This window comes from Caretta caretta, chromosome 4 (genome assembly GCF_965140235.1).
Source record: "Caretta caretta isolate rCarCar2 chromosome 4, rCarCar1.hap1, whole genome shotgun sequence".
NCBI classification, from domain to species: Eukaryota; Metazoa; Chordata; order Testudines; family Cheloniidae; genus Caretta; species Caretta caretta.
Window position 1 is genome coordinate 20648226 of NC_134209.1, and position 27730 is coordinate 20675955.

Below are 27730 nucleotides of genomic sequence, written 5' to 3' on the forward strand. Positions count from 1 at the left end.
GTGACAACCGGCCGAGTGACCGTCTATGCCGAGAAGATACACAATGGAGTGATGCAATCAAGAGAAAAGTACTTTGTCACCGCCTTACCAAGTTCCACTTGCCTGCTGAGCTGGGAAGAGCACTGGTTTTATGGACAAAAATAAATAATTATTTGTTATCGTTATTATCCATGCAAAGGGCGGGCCAGTAGTTTTAGTACCTGGTACGTTTTCAAGCCAGTTTTATAATCCATGTCAGAAATAATGCATTTGCCCATTTAACGGATGTCTGTATTCTGTGGCGAGTTCCAACTGAAAACAGAAAAGGGTTAGGTCTGAAATTACCCTCCCAAGGTTTGGCAAGTTTGATGCATATATTGAATTTGAATATAAATTATGATAGTCAGGTACCCATTGAAAAACAAATCATTTAAGAATGCTGCCATTATTGTGTGAGATCGACCTGATCCCTTGATGTCAATCTGGGGACATATCTGATATATGTTTGATAATGGGCTCCTCTGTCTAGCAAAGAAAGGTACAACATGAGCCTGGAAGCTGAACCTAGACAAATTCAGACTGAAAACTAAGCATGCATTTTTAAGGGTAAGGGTTTTAGCCTTTGGAACAATTTACCATGGTGGATTCTCTATCCTGGACAATTTTCAAATCAAGATGGGATGTTTTTCTAAAAGATCTGCTCTAGGAATTATTTTGGGGCAGTTCTCTGGCCTTTGCTATGCAGAAGGTCAGACTAGATGATCACAGTGGTCCCTCCAGGACTTGGAATCTACGAATCTGTCCAGTAAGATATTCCTCTGCTAACAGGCTTGGAGGAGCTCATGTTTGGCTGTTATCACACTCAGAATACCTAGATCAGCGGTTCTCAAACTGTGGGTCGCGACGCCAGGGCTGGCATTAGACTTGCTGGGGCCCGGGGCCAAAGCCCAAGCCCAAAGCCCAAGCCCTCAGGCTTCAGCCCTGGGTGGCAGGACTCAAGTTACAGGCCTCCACACCTGGGACTGAGCCCTTGGGCTTGATTTTTCTCCCCCCTCCCCCCGGCTTCTAGGGCAGCCAGGCTCAAGCAGGCTCAGGCTTTGGATCTGTGTAGTAATATTTGTTGTCACAAGAGGGGCACGGTGCAATGAAGTTTGAGAACCCCTGACCTAGATTATCCTAACTTCCACTCACAGGTAGAACCCACAAGCTTATTAGACATCTAGAAAATATTCTTTCCAGTGACATGCAAACGGTCTGAATTTCACCTTCTACCAGTGTAGGAGCAGTTTGTGAATCTCCACATTATATGATTAAGTTTAATATTTAAGTATTTAGCAAAAATTATATCTGAACCACACACACACAAATAGCATGTGGGGGCAACGGAGGGGGGAAGAGGGTTGCACACGCATGCTTACAGACATCTATGCCATTAACTCAGTGAGCCAGTCCCAAAATAAACCTAGGTATTTTCCTTTAAGTGGGTGAGCCCAACCCAGGGACGGGAGGCCCCCTCCCAAGCATGATGACAAAGTACCTACTTCAATACCTTGCAGAAAGCCGCAGCCCTCCAGACTGGCAAACCTTCTCTATGATCCCCCTCCTGCAGAGTTGGGGGAAGTACCACTCAGTGCAGGCAGCCCAGAGCTGAGATTTAAACCACTCCAAATATTTATACTCCTATTAGGTGACCAGATAGCAAGTGTGAAAAATCGGGACAGAGGAGGGGTAATAGGCACCTGTACAAGACAAAGCCCCCAAAATCAGGCCTGTCCCTATAAAATCAGGACATCTGGTCACCCTAACTCCTATGTGCTATAAAATATCACTCGCCATGTGGGTGGAGGTGTGGAATACATTGATGGGCACTTGTTCAGGAAAACCTAGCAGTTTGCGGGACAGGAGAGTTACTTCATTATCTGAGGTTTCAGAGTAGCAGCCGTGTTAGTCTGTGTTCCCAAAAAGAAAAGGAGGACTTGTGGCACCTTAGAGACTAACCAATTTATTTGAGCATAAGCTTTCGTGAGCATCCGATGAAGTGAGCTGTAGCTCATGAAAGCTCATGCTCAAATAAACTGGTTAGTCTCTAAGGTGCCACAAGTCCTCCTTTTCTTTTTTCATTATCTGACACTCCTATAAACACACCATTCCACTCCTTTCACTGTGTCTGTATACGAACTGTACGTAGACAGAATATGTACCAAATGGTGGCGAGAAAAGAGCTCGGAGAGATTTGACTGGCCAACAGGAATCCCATCTGACACAGATCTCTCTCGGTCACTGCACGACACCATCCCCAAGGTAAGAAGTCACAGAAGTTTGTTCTGTTGACTGGGAGCTACCGATGGCCAGCTCACAACTCCCTCTGTGGGTCTGCAGTAGGCAAGCTGCAAAGATGAACATTTCTTTCTCAACTGGACAGAAAGGTAGGTAGATGCCACAAGAGCCTGCCCTGGAGAAGCGTCTTTCACACCAGCAGAACAGTAGCATCCCCAGGGGGACAGTTATCTTTTTTGCAGTCCGTTTGCCAAGGACAGTTTTTAAAGAGCAGGAGGAAAGCATTACAATGGAGCAGTACCAGCAGATGGGATGGTTTGCTGGGCTTAAAAATGAGGTAGGGCCCATGAGTCTGACCTGGCTGGCCCTTCGAATACAGACTAAACCAAGTGAAGCAGAGTGTTACTAAAAGGCAGGAAAAGTGTCCAAGCACTAGGTGCCAGGTGTTCTTGGTGAGACACCTCCCCTCTCGGGCGTGCAAGCCAACCACCCTGGCCTGGTGCCTCAGCCCTCCAGCCTTGCCTGCAGCCCTGTGCCACCGCACTGCCCTGGCAACGCTCAACAGCCCAGGGACTGCCCTGGCTCAGCCCTGCCACATGGCACTTTACGGCATGTGCATATTAACTCTCCTCCCGCCCCCGCTGCTATCCGTGTGCTGCCCTGGGATCGCCCAGCCCTGCGGGGACAGGGGAGCGCCAGCCCGGCAGGCAGCCCCCAGCCGTGCCCAGGGCCCAGTGACGCGGCAGGAGGGCGAACCCCTGGCGGTGCCTTCCGCGGGTGCCGGGCCGGCCTGGAGCCGGGGGCTCTGGCTGGAGCCCAGCGCAGCGATCCGCGGGGCGACGGGCACAGGGGGCTTCATGGCCCGGCGAGTCCCGGCAGCTGCCCCGGGCCGGGCGGCGGGGGGTGCGGTGAAAGCACGGCGCGGCCTCCGGGGGAGACTCTGGGGCCCGGGCTCTGTCCCCGCAGGAGCGAGGGGCGGTGCCCGGCCGGCGCGGAGCGAACACCTGAGCGACCCCGGCCGGCCCGCTGCAGTGCCCGGGCTGGGCGGCCATGGGGCCCGGGCCAGACCGGTCGGGGGAGAGCGAGATCGGGCACTGGGGTCCTCGGACGCGGCCGCTCCCTTCTGGAACCCCCGGCCCCGCTCCCCTCCGGGCCGCCCCGCTAACCCCGGCCCCGCGCCCCTGCCCCGCTCCCCTCCCCTCCGGGCCGCCCCGCTAACCCCGGCCCCGCGCCCCTCCGGGCCGCCCCGCTAACCCCGGCCCCGCGCCCCGGCCCCGCTCCCCTCCGGGCCGCCCCGCTAACCCCGGCCCCGCTCCCCTCCGGGCCGCCCCGCTAACCCCGGCCCCGCGCCCCGGCCCCGCTCCCCTCCGGGCCGCCCCGCTAACCCCGGCCCCGCGCCCCGGCCCCGCTCCCCTCCGGGCCGCCCCGCTAACCCCGGCCCTGCTCCCCTCCGGGCCGCCCCGCTAACCTCGGCCCCGCGCCCCGGCCCCGCTCCCCTCCGGGCCGCCCCGCTAACCCCGGCCCCGCTCCCCTCCGGGCCGCCCCGCTAACCCCGGCTCCGCGCCCCGGCCCCGCTCCCCTCCGGGCTCCGCTCCCCCCTGCCCCTTTCCTCTCTGGGCCGCCCCTCTCCCGTGCCCGGCTCCTCCCGGCCCCTCTACCCCGCTCCCCTCCGGGCCGGCCCGCTCCCCCCTGCCCCGCTCCTCCCCGCGCCCCTCTATCCCGCTCCCCTCCGGGCTCCGCTCCCCCTTGCCCTGCTTCCCCCCGGCCCCTCTACGCCGCTCCCCTCCGGGTCGCTCCGTTTCCCCTTCCCCCTCCGGGCTCCGCTGACCTTCCCCTCTCCCCTCCAAGCTCCACTCCGCTCAGTCAGGCCCGCCCCGCTCCCCCGCTGCCCTCCAGGCCGCCCCGGTCCATGCCGGGCTCCGCTCCCCTGCTCCGCGCCCCTCTACCCGGCTCCTCTTCGGGTTCCCCTACCCCCTCTGCCCCGCTCCCCCTGACCCCTCCTTACCCTCCTGCCCGCTCCCCTTCGGCTCCTCCTACCCCGCTTCCCCTCCGCCCCCCAACCGCCCTGTCCTGCTGCCCCCGGGTCCCACTTCCCCCTTTGCCCCCTTCCCCTCCGGGTCCCCGGCACCGCGCTGTCCCGCTCCCCGCCCCGCGCTCGGACCCCGGCAGGTACCTCCTCCTCGGGCAGGCTGGGCTCGGCCGGGCTGCTCTCCTTGTCGGCGGGGAGGCTGTTCATGGTGCCGTCCCGGGGCGCACGGAGCCGGCTGCGGAGAGGCTGGTCCCTGCCGCTGGCAGCAGCATCAGGAGCTGGCGGCGCTGCACTGAGCCCCCAGCAGCCCGGCCCGGCAGGGAACTGCGGCGCGGGGGGAGGGACGGGGGGCGGGGGAGCCTGGACTGCTGCCACTGGCCCAGGGGTGCCCGGTCCGTGCGCCCTACGCGCTCCGGGCAGCGAGGGCAGCTCCCTCCCGGGCACCCCGGGGGTGGGGGGATCGGGGCGGGAGCAGGGCAGACAGGGGAAGTGGGCGGCAGGAGGGTCAGAGAGGGAGGGGGAGCTGGGCTGTGTGTGGGGCACAGAGGGGAAAACCCCTAAACTCCCTGTCCCCAACACAGGGTCCCAGCCCTAGCTCCCTCCCACGAGCACCCTGTGTTGTTCCGGAGCCATCAGTGACCCTGGCTCAGCCCTAGCTGTGGGTTCACCGTTTTCAGGCTTCCCAGAAAGCCAAGGGCTAGAAACTTGGCTTTTACCATGAACGCTGAGCTTGTCCTTTACCTGAAACTGGGTTCTGGCAGGGAGGGGTTCTCCTGGCTGTGGGGGTCACAGACCAGCCATGCCAACCAGCTGTACTTCTGCTGGGACATTTTGTACCTCCTTTTTGTTAGCACCTGCTTCTCTCGCTCCCCCTCACATGGGACTGGGGGGCGCACAGAGCACTGGGGCTGGAAGTTTTTGTTGTTTTTGCCACTAATTCAGACCCTAATCCTGCTCCGCTTTTGGCATCAACAGCCAAACTGGCATCACCCTCCTGGGGCACTGGCAATGCAAACCCCTGGGGATGGCACCACCCACTTATTTTTTAAGGGGTCTCCCTCTAACAGACGCAGTCTAGTCAAGCACCAGTCGCTGGGCAGGATGCGGGAATCCCTGAGTGAGATTCTGGGGCCTGCAAAATGCAGGTCAGACTTGATGATCACAATGGTTCCTTTTGGCCTTACCCCCCGGGAATCTCTGAAATCAGAGCTGGAAAAGGCAACAGCCCAGGAGCACTCCCTTCAGTAGCAGGTAGCCAGAGAACTTGTGGGGATTTGTGGATTACATGAAGGAGGAACATTACATTGAGCCAACTTTGTGTTTGCTCTGGGTTTCTCCAAATACACCGAGAGCGGAAGAGGAGTAAGAGAGCATACTCTGGAATCAGCCTCCCTCACCAAGGGCGCTTTCAAACTGGTATCTTTTCGCATTCCATGGTGCCAGCTTGGGCTCGGATAGATCCGCACCGAGCCCCACTGAAGCAGGGCACTCCCCTGACCACTGGCTTCACCTGCACAGGACCCGTTGCAAGTTCTAGCTGCAGTCATACTCTTCTCCCGCCCCCCCCCCGGACCTTGCACATTGCCTACTGCAGGCCCCCCTGCCCCCCTCTCGCCCCACTGAGCACAGTCTGAGCCCAGAGAAGAGTGACTATGCTGCGGGCAGGGCAGAGGAGAGACTGGACTGTCCCTCCACACACCAAATCCCCAACACCGAGTGCAAGCGAGAGATCCCCTCAATGGTCAGGGGCCAGAAGAGGCGCCTTATTGAAACGCAGCCTGCCCCTGTGAGGCAGAGAGATCTCACACTGCGCAATCCCCTGTCACTGGGGCGGGAAAGGACAGGAATAACAAAGAGACCCACAGGCTCCGCCCCTACATGCAGCATGTGCCCCCTTCCCTGGAGGGTTCCTAACCACTCTGACAGACCCTCCCCTCCCCGAGGGCCCAGATTCCCTGGCACACTGGCACAGCTCCCCAGGCCCCCACAGCCCCATTGTGCTGAACAGAGCATACAGAGGGAAGCACGCTGTCGATGTCCACGGGCCAGAGCCCCTTGCAGGACATGCTTGGAGGAGGGTCCAAAATGAAGCATCTTCCCTGACCTGTGGGAGTTGCTTCATTCCCTTGGAGGTAACCGTTGGGTGTGGCCTGCACTGGGCCCCCAATAACACGCTGCTCCATGTTATCCCTCGGATTGTGTGTACACATTTCTAGGACCACCTCTATTCTTGCTACCCTGAACAAACGGATGAATGAAGAATTTGCATCCCATCCAAAATATTTTCCCAGGCCTAGCTGAATTTCAGGCCAAAGCACGGGGCAGGGTGCTGCTGTACTGAAGTGGGAAGTTTTTGTAACATTGTTATGAATGATACTCTTGGCCATAATTTACTTGACCAGGAGTTGCTACCCAGTGGGTACAGAAGGGTTAAGCAGCTGCAGTGGGGCAGAGCAGGAGACAGGAGGTGTGTGTCTCACCTAACTGTATGGTCAGAGATGGGATGAATGAGTGGATTGTTAGAGCACTGGCTGAAAGGACTCCTATCAATGAAGGGTCTGCAAAGACAATGGGAATACCATGGCCGGGACATTTGCACCTAGCAACCAGCCAAGATGAAGGAGGTTTTCCCCCCACCTCTCTGCAGGGAAGCAGAGCAAAGGCCCTGAGCTGGAGAACAAAGGGGGCAACTGGCTGGGTTAAGAGCTGGCCTTTGGACAGACACAGCAGCTCTCACCTGGGACCGAGAGACAAAGGGACCGAGACGGTTCCTGGAGCAGCATGGCTCAAGAGTGCTGGCTTGGCCAGTCCAGACTATGCTGTACCTTTGCTTCCCTGTGCGAACCTAAGGACAATCCGATGCTGTGGCTAATACACCCAGCTCTGTTTTGAAAAGGCTGCCTGGGGTTATTGCAAATGCTTCGTAGATTCCAAGGCCAGAAGGGATCATTGTGATCATTTAGTCCAGAGATTTTCAACCGTTTTTTCTGGTGACCCAATTGAAGAAAAACTGTTGATGACCACGACCCAACGGAGCTGGGGATGAGGGGTTTGGGGTGTGGGAGGGGCGAGGGTTGTGGGGTGGAGCCAGCAATGGGAGTGTGGAGCCGGTGCTTGGGGTGGGGGCAGCACGCGGTGTCGGAACAGGTAGGGACTAGCCTGCCTTAGCCGGGCAGCACCCCGACAGGACTTTTAATGGCCCAGTTAATGGTGCTGACCAGAGCCAGTGTGACCCAGTCCCTTCTATTCCGTGACCCAGTTCTGAGTCATGACCCATGGTTTGAAAACCACTGATCTAGTCTGACCTCCTGTCTACATCAGGCCAGAGACCTTCCGTACTTGCTGAGATGCAATGATCCCTGAAGTGGCGAAAGGAGTCTCTCTCAGTTGGACTCACTGAGCAGATCTCATGGTGAGCAACAGGAAAGATGGAGCCCAGAAGCTGTCTAAGAAGTTCTGAGGCCACGTGGCCTAACCTAAAGGAAGCGTTGGACCCCTAGGGGGTCTGGCACAACCAGGGGCTGTTGTCTGTTTAAAAGCTGGAGTGTAGCTCTGTGACAGCTGCATGAGTGAGACACAAGCCCATGAATGATGTCATCAGGGTCTTCCTCTCCAAGGATCTCCCTATCTTAAAGTATGGGTCACTGACAGGCCAGCCCCCAGGAAGCAGTCATAATCTGCTCGCTCTGTGCATGGCCAGGAAGGCTGCTGCTTGATTTTTGGTTTTTGCCATTTTTGATAATAGCTAGTGGTCAGTTCCCAAATTAAGCCACTTGGATGTTTCCATTTTAACTTTAACACAACACAAGCAACCTGCCACTCTATGGACCTACCAGCTGCAAACATGCTTGTCGGGGATTTTGCTCGTCAGAACCAATGCAGTGTCCTGTGGCCCTGCATCATTCTCTGACATTCCACATTTGGGAATTTACATGGGGAAAGCACCTTCAAGAAGCAGCGGGTGAAGCAGATGTGACCTAATAAAAGCAGAGAGGAGTGAGCTTGATAGCACGGTGGCTTGGTTACAGAAGATAACTCACAAGTCACTTGCAAAATAGGTGCCCTGGGCCATGCCTTACCCTGCTTGAAATCACACACCTTTGTAGCTCTCTGCACATCACAAGAGGAAAAAAGCAAGAGCAGTTGACCTTGCAGCTGGTGATGCCTGAGTCGGGGCAGCATCCAGCTCCCCTCCCTGGGCTGGCTCTGCAGTATGGACAGGAGCTCAAAGCAAGAAAAACTCATTTTCTGGACTGAAGTGAGCACGAGGGACCCCTTGGGAGCAGGTCACTGAGTGAGAGCAGCTGTTTTCACCTCGAGATGTTCCAGAGGAACTTTGTGACGCTGCGGTGAAGATCCCAGCATTGTGTGGTACATGCAGGTTGATGAAACAACGCAGGTACTGGCAATGGCAAGATGTAGGATGCTTCATGCTCTTAACGCACAATCTCACTGTGGGGCCATCATTAAGGATACAGGGAAGGCTGCGCTGGGCATCACAAAATGGGGAAGAGATGGCCAGCCCTCTGTGGAGATAGAGGTGCTAAGGGACTATTTAGAAAAGCTGGACGTGCACAAGTCCATGGGGCCGGACGAGTTGCATCCGAGAGTGAGGAAGGAATTGGCGGCTGTGATTGCAGAGCCATTGGCCATTATCTTTGAAAACTCGTGGCGAACCGGGGAAGTCCCGGATGACTGGAAAAAGGCTAATGTAGTGCCAATCTTTAAAAAAGGGAAGAAGGAGGATCCTGGGAACTACAGGCCAGTCAGCCTCACCTCAGTCCCTGGAAAAATCATGGAGCAGGTCCTCAAAGAATCAATCCTGATGCACTTGCATGAGAGGAAAGTGATCAGGAACAGCCAGCATGGATTCACCAAGGGAAGGTCATGCCTGACTAATCTAATCGCCTTTTATGATGAGATTACTGGTTCTGTGGATGAAGGGAAAGCAGTGGATGTATTGTTTCTTGACTTTAGCAAAGCTTTTGACACGGTCTCCCACAGTATTCTTGTCAGCAAGTTAAGGAAGTATGGGCTGGATGAATGCACTATAAGGTGGGTAGAAAGCTGGCTAGATTGTCGGGCTCAACGGGTAGTGAGTGATCAATGGCTCCATGTCTAGTTGGCAGCCGGTATCAAGTGGAGTGCCCCAAGGGTCGGTCCTGGGGCCGGTTTTGTTCAATATCTTCATAAATGATCTGGAGGATGGTGTGGATTGCACTCTCAGCAAATTTGCGGATGATACTAAACTGGGAGGAGTGGTAGATACACTGGAGGGGAGGGATAGGATACAGAAGGACCTAGACAAATTGGAGGATTGGGCCAAAAGAAATCTGATGAGGTTCAATAAGGATAAGTGCAGGGTCCTGCACTTAGGATGGAAGAATCCAATGCACCGCTACAGACTAGGGACCGAATGGCTAGGCAGCAGTTCTGCGGAAAAGGACCTAGGGGTGACAGTGGACGAGAAGCTGGATATGAGTCAGCAGCGTGCCCTTGTTGCAAAGAAGGCCAATGGCATTTTGGGATGTATAAGTAGGGGCATAGCCAGCAGATCGAGGGACGTGATCGTTCCCCTCTATTCGACATTGGTGAGGCCTCATCTGGAGTACTGTGTCCAGTTTTGGGCCCCACACTACAAGAAGGATGTGGATAAATTGGAAAGAGTCCAGCGAAGGGCAACAAAAATTATTAGGGGTCTAGAACACATGACTTATGAGGACAGGCTGAGGGAACTGGGATTGTTTAGCCGGCAGAAGAGAAGAATGAGGGGGGATTTGATAGCTGCTTTCAACTACCTGAAAGGGGGTTCCAAAGAGGATGGCTCTAGACTGTTCTCAATGGTAGCAGATGACAGAACGAGGAGTAATGGTCTCAAGTTGCAGTGGGGGAGGTTTAGATTGGATATTAGGAAAAACTTTTTCACTAAGAGGGTGGTGAAACACTGGAATGCGTTACCTAGGGAGGTGGTAGAATCTCCTTCCTTAGAGGTTTTTAAGGTCAGGCTTGACAAAGCCCTGGCTGGGATGATTTAACTGGGAATTGGTCCTGCTTCGAGCAGGGGGTTGGACTAGATGACCTTCAGGGGTCCCTTCCAACCCTGAGATTCTATGATTCTATGCTATTCTATATCCGCGGTTGTTTTGCAGTGAGCTGCTCTGTATGTTAAACATGTCCTGCCTTCACACGGCTTAACACAACCCACAGCTGGATCAGTCCCACACGGCTTCCTAGTGAATTTAGAAAGCGTCTCCCGCATCGTTCACTGGCTGAGCAGAACTCCTCTCCCCGGGAACTTTGTCTGCAGACTGGCCTTGAGTGACAACTCCCCGAGAGCCACCTGGGCCAGCCCCAGTGACAGACACCGAGTGCAGCCCTGTACAGTGTTCCTGGAGCAGCAGGGACCACCTTCTCTTGGGCTGGGGCTACTACAGTCAGCCAGGCCTCTCCCTGTGTGCATCACAAAGGTGAAGGTCCAGAGCCAGCAGGGGCAGTGATCTATACCATTGTCTGCATCAACAGTACACATTCAGTGAAAGGGCCGGGCCTCTTGTTTGTCAGACACCACGCCCTGTCTCCAGGCTCTTTCACAAACTTTCCAGCCTTAGCTTCCTATGGTGCAGCCCTCCCCTGGCTGCCCTCTCCTTGGCAGGGAACCAATCCTGTACTTGGGCTGCCCAGGACCCCTTAGAACAGCCCCCCCCCCGTGCCTAATGGAATCCCTCCCTGCCTGTTAAAATCTCTCCAGCCTCATGCCTATACTAACCCAGTCACTCTCCACTGCAGTCCCTGCAATTAGCCCACTGCAGCCCACTTGCTCTTTCCCACCCCCATCCCTAGGTTCTGCTGGATGTCCTAGCCCCCAGAGATGACCTGAATTGCACTTTGAACTCAGCCTCCAGTCTAGTGCCATCTCTGGGTGTGTGGAAACAGCACATTGACAGCGCAGCTGAGCCCTTTCCGGTACATAGCGTCCATCCCCTGGCAGGGGGCCCAGGCGAGCGCTCAGCAGACAGCCAGGACAAGCTGGTGAGCAGGGCACTGGCCTGTGACTTCCAAGATGTGGGTTCAAGTCTCTGCTGTGTCACAGGCTTCCCGCCCAGCCATGGGCAGACGTGTGTGGGCCTGAATGGGGCTAAGATCACCTCTCCCCAGCACAGAGGTGCACCCATGCTGTGGTGATGGGGCCGTGTCTACACCCCCAATCAGAACCCCTCAGCTAGCCTGTTGTGCCAGCTGACTCAAGCGTACCAGCTAAGGGGCTGTTTAACTGGCTCAGGCTGCAACCCAAGCTCTGGGACTCTCCCACCTTACAAGGTCCTAGAACCCGGCCTCCAGCCTGAGCATCTACCCCTGCAATTAAACAGCCCTTTGTGCCACTGGCAGGGGCCAGCTGTGGGTTTTTAATTGCAGTGTAGACATACCCTGAGAGAGTGGATGGCTCCTTATATGGGTGTCATGCACGTGGGAGCAGCTTTAGCCAATCCTGCGTTTTAACAGTGTGTTCAGCTAATGCTGTTTTCTCGAGATGGGCCGATAATCTCTCCCTTCCTCCACCCCACCTCCCCCTCCGCCATTTGCAGTGACCCAGACCATGGCCCGTAGCAGACGGCTGAGATGGGCTTGGTTTAAATGCAGCTAGCAGTCCAATGCTCGCAATAAACCGTGGGCGGCTGCTGTCTCTGAGCCCTGGGAGCAGGTGATGATAGGTGCTTTGTATGAGCAATCAAGGCCAGAATGCCTGGAATCTGGGCTGGCCAGACAAGGGAGGGGGAAGGGGAAGGGGAAGGGAGAACTCTCTCTGCATTGACTTTGGACTATGTGTGAGAAATCGGAGGCCTGTCCTGGTTTGTAAGGCTGAAACCTGCGTGCTGTGCCCTGGGGCGCTGAGTGGTAGAAGATCTATGGGGAAAGGGCTGAGGGGTGATGCAGATGGGAAAGGGGCTGCACAGACCATGCCCACCTTGAAGCCACCTCGGCGCCCCCTGCAGCGATGCAGAGTGAACAGGGAGGCGAATGGCTCACCCATGGCAGTGCAGGACGGGCTTATGGTTCAAGAACTAACACAGGCAGGGGGCATGGGTTCTGCTCCCATCTCTGCCCCAGGCTCAGGGCTGCTGGGTGAGTCACCCAGGGCTGGATTTTCAAAGGTGTTTTGGTGCCTAAAGCTGCAGCTAGGTAGGGGGGGCAGGGAGGGCGGACTTCCAGGAGCTGCTCAGCAGGTTAGATGCCCAACTCCCAGGAATCCTAGGATAAGGAGGAACAGGTGTAAATACCTGGGCAGTTTGCCTTAACTAGGAAACATGGCTGAAGGCAGCACCTGCCCAGCTTGCTCCTGTCCACTGAGCCCAACCAAACCCCAGCTTCTTGCGCAGTCCAGACCAGGCCGAAGAGTCCCCTCGCAACGCCCCACACTTCCTGCCAGCTCTCCACCCACCTCATGATCTCTCCCTGGGGCTCAGCAGGGCAGTGCTCAAAGGGGGCAAAGTAGAAATCCCCTGAGCTGCCCTTACTTGAAGGCTTTCTTGCTGTTAGGAGAGGGAGGGAGGAAAGGCTCCTTTACGCTTATCAAATGCCAAGTGGCTTCCTAGCAGCCATGGCATGGCGTGAGAGAACAGCTCCCTTCAGTGGGTGGCCACACTGGAGGGATCGTGAGGAGAACTGGTGGGAAAATGGGGGGCTGTCGATTAATCACCGTTAACTCACATGATTAACTAAAAAATTCATTGCGATTAATCACACTGTTAAACATTAAATATTTTTGGATTTTTTTCTACATTTTCAAATATATTGATTTCTATTACCACACAGAATACAAAGTGTACAGTGCTCACTTTATATTATTTTTATTACAAATATTTGCACTGTAAAAATGATAAAAGAAATAGTGTTTTTCAATTCATCTCATACAAGTACTGTAGTGCAATCTCTTTGTGTAAGTTACACTTTCACATGTAGATTTTTTTTGTTACATAACTGCACTCAAAACCAAAACAATGTAAAAAACTTTAGAGCCTACAAGTCCACTTAGTCCTACTTCTTGTTTAGCCAATCGCTAAGACAAACAAATTGGATTACATTTATGGGAAATACTGCTGCCTGCTTATTTACAATGTCATGCGATTAATTTTTTTTAATCGCTTGACAGCCCTAACAATAATGACAACAAAAACAAGATCACAAGTCTGCGAGTTTGCTACAGCTGGTAGGGCTAGCCAGGAAGAGAAAGTGACACCTAGCCTGTGTTGTCCTTCATGAGGCTGGTTGGCTTACCCCCTGCAGGAGTGCTTTCGCTTTCCCTCTCTCTGCCACCTCCTCCAGTCACCAAAAAAACCTACACCCAGCTTTACCAGTTTCCAGCTTTACTGTAAAAAAGTAACAGAATGTTAGCAACCATTAGGAAAGGGATAGATAAGAAAAAAATATACTAATGCCACTCTATAAATCGAAGGTACGCCCACACCTAGAATACTGAGTGCAGTTCCGGACACCCCATCTCAAAAAAGATATATTAGAATTGGAAAAGATACAGAGAAGGGCAACAAAAAAGATTAAGAGTACAGAACAGCTTTCCTAGGAGGAGCGTTTAACAAGACTGGGACTGCTCAGCTCAGCAAAGAGACTACAGGGGGGATATGATAGAGGTCTATGAAATCATGAATGGTGTGGAGAAAGTGAATAAGGAAGTGTTATTTACCCTGTCACATAACACAAGAACCAGGGATCACCCAGTGAAATTAAAAGGCAGCAAGTTTAAAACAAACAAAAGGAAGTATTTCTTCACACAATGCAGTCATCCTGTGGAACTCATTGCCAGGGGATGTTGTGAAAGCCAAGACTATAACAGGCTTCAAAAAAGAATTAGATAAGTTCATGGAGGGTAGGTCCCTCAATGTCTATTAGCCAGGATGGGCAGGGATGCAACCCCCATTCTCTGGGTGGCCCTAGCCTCAGACTGCCAGAAGCTGGGAGTGGACAACAGGGGATGGATCATGTGATAATTGCTCTGTTCTGTTCATTCCCTCTGAAGCACCTGGCATTGGCCACTGTAGGAAGACAGGATACTGGGCTAGATGGACCACTGGCCATACTGGGTCAGACCATTCTTATGTTCCCTGAGCTTTTATCTGGTAAGAGTTGATCAAGGGGCCTCTTCATTAACTCTCCTTCTACCTCTACCAAATATGCCACTAGTTCCAGTATCTGCTTTGCCACACCTTTTCACCACTTCATCCCTCCCCTGTGATTTCATAGCAACACTAGCTGCCCTGAGAAGAAAAATCTGGGAGGTTTATGGTGTGGGGATTTTCCCTGTCTGCTGGCTCTCATTGAGTGCTCAAAATAAGTCTGGTCTACGTAAATCAGCTCTAGTACGTAATGGACATCTTGAAAACAGCTTCGTTGGACTTGTCTGCATTGTAGACTGTGGAGTAGACCTAGCTTTGTATTTTAATTTCAGTTCCCCCACTCTGTCTGGCATATGGTGCATCCCACTCCAGTCCAGGTTCAGCTTGTATAGCCATTTTCTGCCAGTCAGTGGGCATCCATTTCCTTCCCTTCCAATTAACTCTAACCAATACCTTTACAAGTTACAGTGGCAGGGAGCCTGCCTACCCCTCCTATCTGCCCCTAGGGTAATTCTGTAAAAGCACATGAGTGTCTCAATCTCACCGCAGGCAAAGTTCTCTTGTAACCCTCTCAGAAATCACCTGGCCACTCCTCCGTCCATTCCCATTGTAACGATCACAGCATTGCCCGTTACCTTAACATAACAAGGGGGGTGAGGGGTGAGAGGCCCGTTGCAGGTCTGGGCCATCTCCAGCATCTTTTCATCCAGGGACAACCGGCCTCTGAGACTGATTCCTCCAGTCACAGAACTAGGTCAGTGGCTCCTGCTCATAGGCATTGAGGGCTTCCTCTTAGTGACTCCTTTGCTATGCTGTGGGTCCGTGACAAGCCCAGGCAGAGTGTCCCCTCTTACCGCACTTGATGCGTTGCGGCTTATTAACGACATGCTGCTCCTGCCAGGGTGATGTCCGTGATGTCCCTGAACTGCATAAATAGGGGTCCCTCCGTTTTGTTTGGCTGACCATCAGCTTCTTCACCCCTCCCTCCCCCCACTGTGGGGGTTCTTCCCAGGCCTGGCACAATGGGACCAAGTGTCAGGGATCCACAGGATCTGTGCTACACCCCAGCTTTTAAACAGGCCCTTGGAGGAACCCTTCAGTGTGCCGGGGCCCCAAGGGGCCCCACCTCTTCCTTAAGGGTTGGCCATGCAGCCTCAGAGCCTTCAAGTCTGAGCCTCTGGGCTCCAGCTCTCCTGCCTGACACCGAGAGATCTGCCCAGCAAGGCCCCAGCTGAGGCAGGCTCCTGATCTGAGACTTTCACACTCTTCAGGGACCTCAGCACATATTTCAGTGACCCCAGGCAGCCTTTCCAAAACAGAGCAGGGTGTATTAGCCAGTAGGAACACAGCATCAGAAGTCCTTAGGCTAGCACAGAGACATAAAGGGTTAGTCATAGTCCATTCTGGTTAAGCCAGTGCTCCCCCCAGCCAAGCTGCCGTGGTCTCCATTTTTGGCTCTCTCCCAGTCTCTCTCTTTCAGGCCCAAGTGAGAGCTCTCTCTCTCTCCAAAGGCCAGTTCTTACCCTAAGCCCCCTGACACTTCTCAGGCCGTTGTCTGCAGAGTCATGCGGAGTTCACATGCTCCACCTGCTGGAGGTTCCCACTATCCAATGTTAATTGTTCAGTCCTGGGGGCTCCCGTTGTCTTGATCCTCCATTGAGATGGTCTGGTTTCAACCAGTTCTTTAATGACCCATTCATACCACCCCAGACAGTTACAGGACAACTCTTCATGTCTCCTGCTCTGCCTCAGGAGCAGATTTACCCCTTCTTCACCCACTGGACAACAATGCAAAGTGTAGGAAGAAATTGAGGCACACATAAGAATCACAAAAATATTACTGAAAATTTCCACTTGGTAAATGTTAACACAGGTTTCTTTATGGATCCAAACGGAGCAGTCTCCACAGTGGAAGTCCCTTTTTATACACAGCACTCGAAGTGTCCAAAAAGAAAGTGATCTCCGAGAGCCTATTTCAGAAAGTTCCCAGAACAACAAGTAGCAAATTGTGGTTTTTTTCTGGCTTTCCAAAAATGCAGAGATACTTCTCTGCTTCGATTTGGTTTCTTAGATGGAACATTTGGTTGAAAAAAGTGGTGGTGGGCACTTAATGTTTCTTTAAAAAGAACAGGAGTAGTTGTGGCACCTTAGAGACTAACAAATTTAATGTTTCTTTAGAATCTCTGTTCAGTCTTGATACTCCAGCTCACCAGATTATTGTGGAAGACATAAGGTTAAGCATGGTAAATGTGGTTTTTCTCACCAGCATTAAACAAAGGGCTGTTTTCCTATCAATATTCGCATAAAAACACTGCTCTAGTCTGTGTATATGTTGCAAAAAATCCTCTTTTCATTAAATTGGAAACTGCCCTTATTGCCAGGGGCAGCCATTTTATCTTCACTCTCTCCTTTATTTTTATAATCACATCCTTGTTGCCAGCTTTTCTCTGGTACGGTCATGGCAAACACAGAGAAATTAGATAAAAACATAAATACCCTGCTGAAAGGTTGAATTACAAGTCAGAACAACATTAGCACCCAAAAAACCCACACACAGAGAAAACAGGCTGCTTCCTAAGACAGCGAGGCACAACTCACCCCACCTGGTTTTAAGGGCTCTTTCCAGATTGATTGCTGCTATCCCACCCTGCAAGCAGGCCCAGGAAACACCCCCTATTCTCCCTACAGCCATAGCTTCCAATTCCAACAGTCCTCAATGCACCCCAGCGAGCAGCTGGCTCTCTGCCTCTGTGCTGAGCTCCAAGTCTGCTGAGCAGCCAGCTCAGTCCCTGCACTCTGGCCTGTCCCCTGCCTGATCCATGAACAGGTTCCCTGAAAGAGTGAGTAAAAACCAAGTCCTTTAAATATAACTGGTCAGAACCCTGTAGACCGGTTCAGGGGAGTCAAGTGCTCATAATGGAATTAACAGCATGCATCTGCCCTAGAGCAGGGACTTTGTGACCTCATGTAAACAAAGCAGAACATTCCTCTCTGCTCAGAAAAATGACATCTTTTCTGCCATATGTCCGTTGTCCCGACATGTGCACGCCAGTCAGGGGCTGGAGCCTCAGCCTGGTCACAGAGCTTGCTCCAACCCCTTGGTAGGCTGCTGCTAGTCCAGGTAAGGGCTGGCCTGAGTTCAGCCCTTGACCTCTCTCTGCTCACTGCCCTCCACAGCCTTGGGCTTCTCCCAGAAGCCTTTGCTTGGCTGGTGGCTCTCATTAGGACTCACATGGCCTGGGCCTTCACTGGGTTTAGAGCCACGTGGGGAGTTCCAGGATGTCTCTGGCCCAGATCCCGCTGGGTTTGAGGATGGCAGACAGCTATGCAGGGGTTGTGCAGACAGCAGAGTGGGTTAATGGGAGAGCGCTAGCAGCAAAAGGGGCAAGAGATGTGGGGAAGGGGGTGGAGGGGTGAGAGACAACACCTTGGCTACGCTACTCCCAAACATCAACTCCCTCACTGGATTCTGGGCCTTAGGAGACCAGCAGCCCGGCAATGGCGGAGATGAATGCGACTGTCCTGTGAGCACATCCCACCCCACCACCACCACCACCACCAGCAGCCCTGGGAGGATCCTGGCTCTCTAATTCCCTTAACGGAGGGGGGAGGAGTTCAGAGGTGGTTGCCCATCCTCAGCAGGATCAGAAGTGGGGCAGGGAGCTGCTCACACCAAGACGCAAGCCTCAAGACAGCCCCAGAGCCAGAGAAATGCTGATTGTGTCAGGCAGATGGAGATAAGGGAGATGAAAGGCAGCTGTTGCTGTCACCCTGGAGGGGCTTTCCCCAGTGTGCGCACTGTGGGCATGTGTTAGGGTCAGAATAGGCACATTCCACAGAGGCCACTGTCTGCAGAAGCGGCTCCGCGCGTAGCTTTGGGCAGGACCCCTGGCCTGGCCTTTCACCGCCCTCACTTGGAGCAGTTTTGGGTGGATCAGATCCAGGGTGGCGGGAAAGAAGAGGAGCAAACATCAGGATTTGCCATCCTTCTGCAGGGAAAAATCCAGCCTCTGAAATGAGCCCACTCCCAGTCCGCCCTCCCCCCACCCTTGATAAACTGACCCCTACAAGCAAAGCCAACCACTGCAGCTGGAACTGTGACCTGAGATCTCCCCCTCCGCCCCCCGCCAGCCTCCGAGCAAAACGAGGCAATAACCCAAAGGCCTCACTGGGACCACTGCACTGCTGATATCATTGGAAACAACGGCCTAAGAAACCAAATGCTCCAACAGCCTGTTCCAGCACTCCAGCCCCTGCCTGACAGGATAGACATTAGCACCAACATTATCAAAACTAGGAGCTTTCAGCACTATTGCCAACCAGAGTGGTAAAGCTAGGAGTCAGACCCTCAAAACCTCAGGAGATGGGCTTAAAAAAAAAAATCATGTTTTTTTTTGTTGTTTTGTTTTTTAAATTAATACATTTGGGGATCCTATACTTCCCCATCTAGCTCCTGAGCCTGAAGATTGCACTCAGGTCACAATGTTTTCAAGCTTTTCTCTGCAACCAGGAGAGGGGCTAGAAACATGCACTTTAAAAAAAAACAAAACAAAACAATGAAAGCTAAGATTCCCTCAAACACCGGACTCCAGGAGCTGGGGCTTTAAATGAAGCACCAAACATTGTGAGACTTGCTTTAAGATTGCGAGAGTCGGCAGCCTGTTAAAGTTAAGCCATTACAGACTCCTTCACAAAGATTGAAGGGCCAGATTTTTAACAAGATTTAGGCAACTAAAGATGCAGATAGGCACCTGGTGGGGTTTTCAAAAGCTCCCAAGGCACCTGGGCACTTTTAACTCCCACTTCCAGGTGCCTATCTGCATCTTTAGATACCTAAACACTTTTCAAAATCTGGCCCTAAGGGCCTCATTTATAGGGTCCTGATTTTGAGGGTTTCGGAAGTCCCTTCTGGCCTAAAAATATGAATTGGGAAATGCTGCTGTAATGCCTCATAGGTGAGTAATTCTTGTGTGTTATGTCTCCATTCCCCTATGGTCTAGGCTCCCCAGCCAGACATCTCCCATAATGCACCATATCCCAACTCCAAGAGGTGAGGCTGTAGTGCATTATGGGAGATGTAGTCTCCTGGCCTATGGAGGAGACTGAAAGCATGACAAGCCAGAATTACAATGCCCATGAGGCACTAGAGAAGCATTTCACAATTGAAATTTTTCCAGTTTTAACTGAAATATTTTAGTTTCCAGTCACTTTTTGGATATTCACATGTCTGCTGAAAAATCAAAACTTTATGATGAACAAAAAAATCGTTTTGACCACATAAAGCATTCACTCACCACAGCAACACCTCCTCATGGCCAGGTGCAGCACAGGGGCTGTCTCCCGCTGTGGCGGTCATTCCCTCACTGCAGTGGTCTCTTTTCCCACAACCTGGCCCTCTGGCCGGGTCACAGTTTAGACCACCTCTTTCGTGGTTACAGAGAGTCTAACCCAGCAATAGTCCAATGAACTTTATAGCAAGTCTTCCATCTGTCTCTGGGATCCGTGGTCCATACACCCCTCACCTCAGCCCTTCCTCTGTGGCTGGTAGGGGAACCCAGGGCCACCCTCTACTCTGGGTTCCAGTCCAGGCACCCTGTAGCTGGCAATAAAGGTCCACTCCCTCAGACTCCTTACTGCTGCCATAGACCATTTCCTACCTCCTCTATTCCCCAGAGAGTGACCGCAGACCCCATTCCTGCCTTTCAACCCCTGTCTACTGCAAACTTGCTGGCTAGCTGCATAATCACCACCCAGCCAGGCTTCCTCCTCAATTAAGCCTGGCTGTCTCTACCTCTGTCTTCTTCACAGGTGCTGCCAGGTATGTTAATTGGCCTCCCAGAACCACATTAACCCCTTCAGGGGCTGTGTGGGGTGCAGTGATGCACCATCGCAGACCAGTTCTTGTTTAAAGCAGTGCACAGACATTCTTTGTAGAGCTAGGGCAGCTGACCCCAAATGACTTCACGCCTCCATCCATCCAGTTGGCCACACTTTTCTCCTGCTTTGCAGAGCGAGTGCAAAACGCTCCCAGATTCGCAACTTTTTGCACCCTTTTCTGCACACCCTAATTCTCACCTTGGCTCAACAAGCTGGGATGGCACAATGACGGACAAGACAATGCCCTGCAATCTCCTGGAAAAACGCTATTGAATTAAATTGCATATCTTTGGAGTCCATTGCATTCAATGACTGGCCTATGTACCCTGATGGGCCAGGAATTGTATGCATTTCCAAGGGGGAGGGCAACTGCATTTCCTCCAGGAACTGAGAATGGTGTTCAGGTAAATTCACCCAGGCTGGGACACCTGCAGACAAGCCCCACCCCCTGGAGAGGTTGGCCTGGACTGGTTCAGACTGGATTTTTCAGGGACCGACAGACAAAGAAAGGATTTTCGGATCTACAGCCTGGTTTCATGGGCGGCAGCGGAAGCTTCCCCAGAGGGAGGCAAGTTCCCTGTCCTGCCTCTTCTGGCCCGTGCCCCGTCCACACTCCACCCCTGTTCCACCCAGGCCCCGCACCTGCCCTGCCCCCTCCCTTCTTGGCCCCTCCCGCAGCTACTCAATGTGTCCCTCCCCACCTGCTGCGCCACCCCACCCCCCCGCCGCTCACTGCGCCCCTCCTCACACCCCCGCTTGCCCACCGCTTGCCTCCGCACCCACTGCTCGCCACATCCCTCCCCACCCCTTTACCCCTCCGGTGGGTTGGGCGGGGTGAGGAGGAGGGACGTGGGGAGAGGTGGGGACCTCGGGGGGGGGGGTGGAGGGGAGGGGAGGAGAAAGATTCACCAAGCAGCAGCAGCAGGCGGTGGGGGCCTCGGGGAAGGAGCGGAGCAGGGAGGGGAAGAGGCGGGGTCACCATGGCCCAGGTATCCGGTGGCGGGTCTGCAGCAGCTGTGGCCGATTACACCTGCCACCCCTGGGTTTAAACTGACTCTGGGCCTTCTTCCGGATCCAGCAAACAGGCAGGACCCCAAAAAGAAAAGGAGTACTTGTGGCACCTTAGAGACTAACCAATTTATTTGAGCATAAGCTTTCGTGAGCTACAGCTCACTTCATCGGATGCATGTAACTGTAGCTCACGAAAGCTTATGCTCAAATAAATTGGTTAGTCTCTAAGGTGCCACAAGTCCCCCTTTTCTTTCTGCGAATACAGACTAACACGGCTGCTACTCTGAAACCTGTCATCAGGCAGGACCCCTGATCCCTGAGGGGGCCCCATCCTTAGGGAAGTGTTGGAAGGACTGTTCGCGGGCCAGAGCCCTTGCTGGAGCTGGGGTAGCCTCTGGTGAGCTTAGTAGCATGCGTCTGCGTTCCAGGGTTGCGTTCATACGTTTTCTCTGTAATGCTTTCATGTTAACAATGGATGTGCTTGCTTTGAAAAAGCTGTGTGGTGACTTAGCTGTGGGCCATCGTTGAGGAGAGCGGCCAAGCAGGCCGGCTTAGGCAGTCTGTCTTTGGCTGTGGAGTTCACGGGTATGGTCAGGGAGCTGTGCAGCCTGGAGATACCCCGGTCAGCCTGGGCGGCGGGTATCACAGGCCAGGGGAGGCTGTGCCTCCCCAAACGGCCCGGCATGGCCCCACCCACGCTGGGGCTGGGGGTGCCAGGGCTGCGGTGGGGGTGCTCTGGCAGGGGGAGGGGGTGAAAGGGGAGAGTGAGGGGCAGAGTTTCAGGCAGAAGGGGAGGGGCCTGGGACTAGCCTCCCCCAATGGCCAGTTCACCTGCCCCCCGTGCCAGTCAGGAGGGAGAAAGACATGATCTGCCCCAAGAGGCGAGAGCTGAGAGCCTGGAGCCCAGAGTGGGCCACAGAGGGGGAATACAGGTGCAATTGCCCTGAACTGTGACAGGAATCTTGTGTGGGATGAAATGCCATGAGAGAGTCCCCAAGAGCTGAAATCACATATCCTGAATACATAGACCTGACATCGTACTTCCCTAGATTTTCACTGTCTGTCTAGGTATTAATTAATGATGGACCCATAACCGGGGTACCTAGCGGTTAGGGAAAGAAGAGCTTTGTTTATACTCGAACTCCTGAAGTAACTGCTGCAGTGTGGCACAGATCTCTTATAGGAATCAAAGGGACTCCATCAACTCATAGGCTTCTGCTCCCACTGGTGGGTGCTTGACCCCCCTCTGCCCCTGGCTCCCACTCCACCCCTTCCACGAGGCCCCACCCCCTCCCATCTCTGCCCAACCCCAACTCCACCCCCTCCCTGCCCCTATTCCAACTCCTTCCCCAAATCCCCGCCCCGGCCTTGCCTCCTCTGCTCCTCCCTCTCGCTCCCAGCACACCGCCAAATGGCTGGGTGGGAAGCGCTGGGAGGTAGGCGGAGGAGCGGGGACATGGAGCGCTTGGGGGGGGGAGGAGGAGGTGGGGCGGGGGAAGCTTGGCTGCCAGTGGGTGCAGAGCACCCACTAATTTTCCCCCATGGGTGCTCCAGCACTGGAGCACCCACGGAGTCGGCGCCTATGCATCAGCTTGGAAACGAGGTTAAAAAGGAGTTTCTGCTCAGCATGCAGTAAAAGCTAAAAACCCACAGAAAACAGTAAGATGCAGGAATGAGATGGGTAAAAACTATAATGCCCCTGTATAATGCAATGGTGTACCTTCACCTGGATCCTGTATTCAGTGCTGGCCACTCCCTTTCCAGAGGGTTAGAGCTTGAAGGCGGCTGGGGGGACACACACAAATGAAAATTAATAGGGAAGAGGAGAACTGGATCCAAAGAGAATGAAAATGCTCACAGATTGACACGGCACGGATGGTAGAGGCAAAGAACCAAGAAACAGTGAAAACGTGACAAGGAAAAGAGAGACCCCCCCACCCCCCCACCACCATAGTGTTGCCTCCAACTCCCAGTCCAACTATCTGCACATGCCGGACAACAAGGAGCCAGAAAGGCCATGCCAGAAGCCTCCTATTAGAAATAAGTGCTGTCCACAGCTCAGCTCAAACTGCACCTCTCTCCTGGGTCCAGAATAAACCCAAACTGCTGCGCTTCCCATAGAGGAAAAAAGTCCTAAATCAACTCGCAAGCCTTATGATTCCAGAGACCCCACAGACAAACTTGGACTGGGTGCCACATTTGAAACCCAAACTCCTCAGTGGGAGAGGTTCCCATGTAGTCGTACGGTCGTCTCTTTTAAGTCCGAGCAGTTAGCCAATATCCAGGGCCTTGCTGAGTTGCTTTCACTGGGGAAGAAATGGATGATACAAGTCAGTGGTTTCTCTGATGCAATCTTGTTTATTTATGGAGAATGTCCATGCAGTCTTTTTTCCCTGAACAGAACAGAGGCAAACAACAACAGGAGACACAGTGCTTCACAGAAATTATAGCAACAGGAAGGGGCCAAGTCTCCAAATGTGGTAAATCACCCCCTGTCCACTGGAGTCAATGGGCCACATCCCCTTCTTCTTCTTCTTATGTGGCATCTCCGTCACTGGAGGTTTGCAACCATGGTAGCCCGTTCTGCATGATTCCCTGCTCTCTTTGTGCGTGAATAGCCCTTTTGATCCAGCCAGGATACCACATCATCCCTCTAAGATCTTTTTTTTTTCTGCCTCGTGTTCTTCTGTCATCAGCTTTCCCTTCCAGTGCCCATAAATATGCATTGCCCGCTGATCCTCTTAAAATGTGCCCTATGAATTGAATCTTACTTTTCATGAGAGATGACTAGTGCTTGCCGAGTCCAATCATCTCCAGCACTTTTTTGGTTGTTAAAATCTATCCATGATATAGAAGAATTCTTCTAGAACACTATAATTCAAAGGACTGTAATTTCTTTATTATCGATTGTTTGAATGTCCATGTTTCACAGCTGTAATTTGACACAGACCAAATGTAAGTGTTTCAGATTTATGTTCCTTCTCATCAGATGTTTATTCTTCCGGAATGTCTCTTTCACTTATGCTATCCTGGTGATGACTTCAGTATCCGGTCTTCAATCTTCTGTAATGATGCTTCCCAAGTAGCGATAATTTCTCACTCGCTGTATAGCTGTGTCATTCACTGGAATCTCCCATATTTTCCCAGAATTCTTGCATACCACCGTATTTTTTTTCTTGTCCAAATTCCACGCTAGCCCATATTCTTTGCCATATTCATATATAATCTCCACTAACTTCATCAGACCTTCATCAGACCAGCACTGTGTCATCTGCATTGCGAATGTTATTCACCCATATTCCATTCATCTTCATATCTTCTTTTGTTTCTTCAACTCATTTCATCAAACATTCACTATAAATGTTGTTTAGATTTTCATTTTCTTATCTGCCGTTATAATCACCTTGTGTAGCGGGGTGAGCACCTGCTCGAGCCCTGAAGGGGTTGGAAAAGCCCTGCAGGGGGCTGGGGCTGGGGCTGGGGAAGGGAGTGAAACCCTGGCTGACTGGGGGAAGTGGTGGCAGCTGGGGGCCACGCCCCAATCAGGGCTCAGCTGGCTCTATAAAGGCTTTGAGCCAGAAGTTCTAGGATAGTCTCCCTCTGCCTAGAGAGGGAGAAAGGCTTGGCTGCCAGGTGCTAAGCAGGACACCTAGATTGGAGCAGGGCTGGGGAAGGGCCAGAGGAGATGGGAGCTCTGGTCTGGAAAGGCCTATTAGGTATGGAGGTTCCAGGGGCAGCCATGGGTAGGCAGAGGCAACAGGTCCAAACCCCCTCCCCTGTGATGAGTGGTTTATACTGCAGTCTGCCCCAGGGAGTGGGGGCTAGTTAGTGACTGGCAGTAGCCTAAGACTGAGGTGGAGATAGTGGGTGGGGGTTCCCCTGGGAGGGGGAAACCCAGAAAGGTGGGGGTACTGCTAGGGGGCAGAACGCAAGACAAGGGCACTGCGGTCTGGGAGGGACATGGGGGGGGGGGCCAGGGGTGGTGAGACACTGGCCTGAAGGAGGCGCTCTGGAGGCTGGATGCTAATTCCCTGAGATGACCAGCAGGAGGTGCTGCTGGGTGAATCTGTGCCTTGTGATTCCAGTATAATTATTTTCTTACTCAGCATTTGTTTCAGTCCCTACAGATCTCAATATGCTGAGCAAATTGCAATGGTCGATTCTGTCAAATGCTTTTCTGGAAATCAATGAAACCGAAGTACATTGTTTTTCCCATTTCAATTGATCTTTCTAATATGAGCTTCAAATTCATAATGGTGTTCATTGTGTCCTTTCCACCTTTGAAGCCATAGTGTTATTTATTTATTTATCAGTCTTTCCTTTCTGTAGTCATTACAATCCACAACATTGTTCTTTCCTGGGGTTTGGATGTACAGCGAGACTGTAAGGTCTTCTAGCAATTCTATGGTGTCTGGCCACATCAAAGATGGTCCTCTGATTACAGTCATGAGGAATGCTTGCATGTGGTCATGCCTAGAAAGGCAGAGAGCCATGAATCTCTTTCTCCTAATTAACTATCAATATCCTTGTGGCTACTAGTGCAGTTCTCTTCTTCCCTTCATTCAGGCTCTGAAGAGGGTTGCTCTTCCTACCCTTAAAACTGGAGAGCCCCTCTTTAGACCACCAGGTTGTTATTAGCAGTGAACAATTTTTGTAAGGTGCCTTGGAACAACTAGTTTTGAAGGATAATACTTCTAGTGAAGAAGGGAGTGCTTCCGTCTCTATTGACCTCCACCAGGACTGGCTCTAGGCACTAGCAAACCAAGCACGTGCTTGGGGTGACACAATTCCAGGGGCAGCATTCTGGGTTGTTGGTTTTTTGTTTTGGATTTTTTGTTTTGTTTTTGTTTTCCGGCAGTTGTGCTCTCAGAGGGTTTTTTGTTTTGCTTCGGGTGCAAAAAACCTAGAGCTGGCCCTCCACTCCACACTCTCTACCCTAGATGAGTCTAGCATTGTGTGCTGAGAAACCTCAGCTGTTGAATTACTAATTTGAGCAAATTGCTGCAGAGAAGCTTGTTGCAGAGGTTTTTCCATGTAACTCATATGAAATATGAGCTCACAGCCAGAAGGTGTAAATCACTTCTGACTGGGGCCCCTGATGTAGGTAATTTATTAATCAGTTTCATTTTTTAAATCACTCTGCTAAGTATATAGGAGATATTATTTGAGGAGAGTGGAATCTATGAGGATTTGCATTGTTCACTCAGCTTTTCATAGTTTTTACCTTATTTTCAACTGTAATGCCTTTCTGACGGTCTAAACGTAAGGCATGTTTGGGTATAGTCCAGTTAGATGATGGTTCTAGTGTATCTTTAACACTATCCAGTGTTTTTGTTCTATGTACTGACTTTATTCAGTGAAATATCTATATGGTTTGGGGGCCTTCAGGCTGACCTAGAGGGGCTGTGGTTTGCAATTTTGCTGCCAAAGTTCAACTTCTGATTTCTAGGCAATTGCATTTGAGATGAAACAACCTGATTATTTTTACTGCATCTCCCACTGCTTTGGGGTGTAACAATATGTTCTACTTTAAACATTTTGGTTCCATAATGCCTCTAATTTAATACTCCAAATAGACAACACCAAAACAAACTCCTTATCTGCATCTAAACTCTGTATAGCCGTTTTCATAAATATAAAGGGAAGGGTAACCATCTTTCTGTATACAGAACTATAAAATCCCTCCTGGCCAGAGGCAAAACCCTTTTTTCTGTAAAGGGTTAAGAAGGTAAGGTAACCTTGCTGGCACCTGACTAAAATGACCAACGAGGAGACAAGATACTTTCAAAGCCGGGGGGTGGGAGGGAAACAAAGGGTCTGTTTGTCTGTGATGGTTTTGCTGGGAACAGATCAGGAATTCTCTTCATAACTTTTTAAGTTAGTAAAAAGAAAAGGAGTACTTGTGGCCCTTTAGAGACTAACCAATTTATTTGAGCATAAGCTTTTGTGATGAAGTGAGCTGTAGCTCACAAAAGCTAATGCTCAAATAAATTGGTTAGTCTCTAAGGTGCCACAAGTACTCCTTTTCTTTTTGCGAATACAGACTAACACGGCTGCTACTCTGAAACCTGTCATTAAGTTAGTAAGCTAGCTAGCTAGAAATGCGTTAGATTTCCTTTTGCTTAATGGCTGGTAAAATAGCTGTGCTGAATGGACTGTATATTCCTGTTTGTGTCTTTTTGTAACTTAAGGTTTTGTCTGGAGGGATTCTCTGTTTTGAATCTGATTACCCTGTAACGTATTTACCATCCTGATTTTACAGAGGTGATTCTTTTACTTTTTCCTTAATTAAAATTCTTCTTTTAAGAACCTGATTGCTTTTTCACTGTTCTTAAGATCCAAGGGTTTGGGTCTGTGTTCACCTATGCAAGTTGGTGAGGATTTTTATCAAGCCTTCCCCAGGAAAGGGTGTAGGGCTTGGAGGATATTT

The 27730-nt window shown here is 52.0% G+C and overlaps 1 protein-coding gene across 2 annotated transcripts in view; it reads right to left on the reverse strand.

Annotated features, from left to right (window-relative positions):
* The window catches only part of RBPMS (RNA binding protein, mRNA processing factor), a 140452-nt gene extending 135555 nt beyond the window's left edge, over positions 1-4897 (reverse strand). Inside the window, exons 1-2 of one of the 2 annotated variants that reach the window (XM_075127441.1) lie at positions 4430-4897; positions 2181-2366 (exon numbers count right to left, since the gene is read on the reverse strand). In XM_075127441.1, the coding sequence (XP_074983542.1) occupies positions 2181-2273 (93 nt within the window). In that variant the 5' untranslated portion in view covers positions 2274-2366; positions 4430-4897. The remainder of the gene's footprint in view (positions 1-2180; positions 2367-4429) is intronic. The other variant, XM_075127440.1, reaches the window with a different exon arrangement.
* Between the last annotated feature and the right edge of the window lie 22833 nt (positions 4898-27730).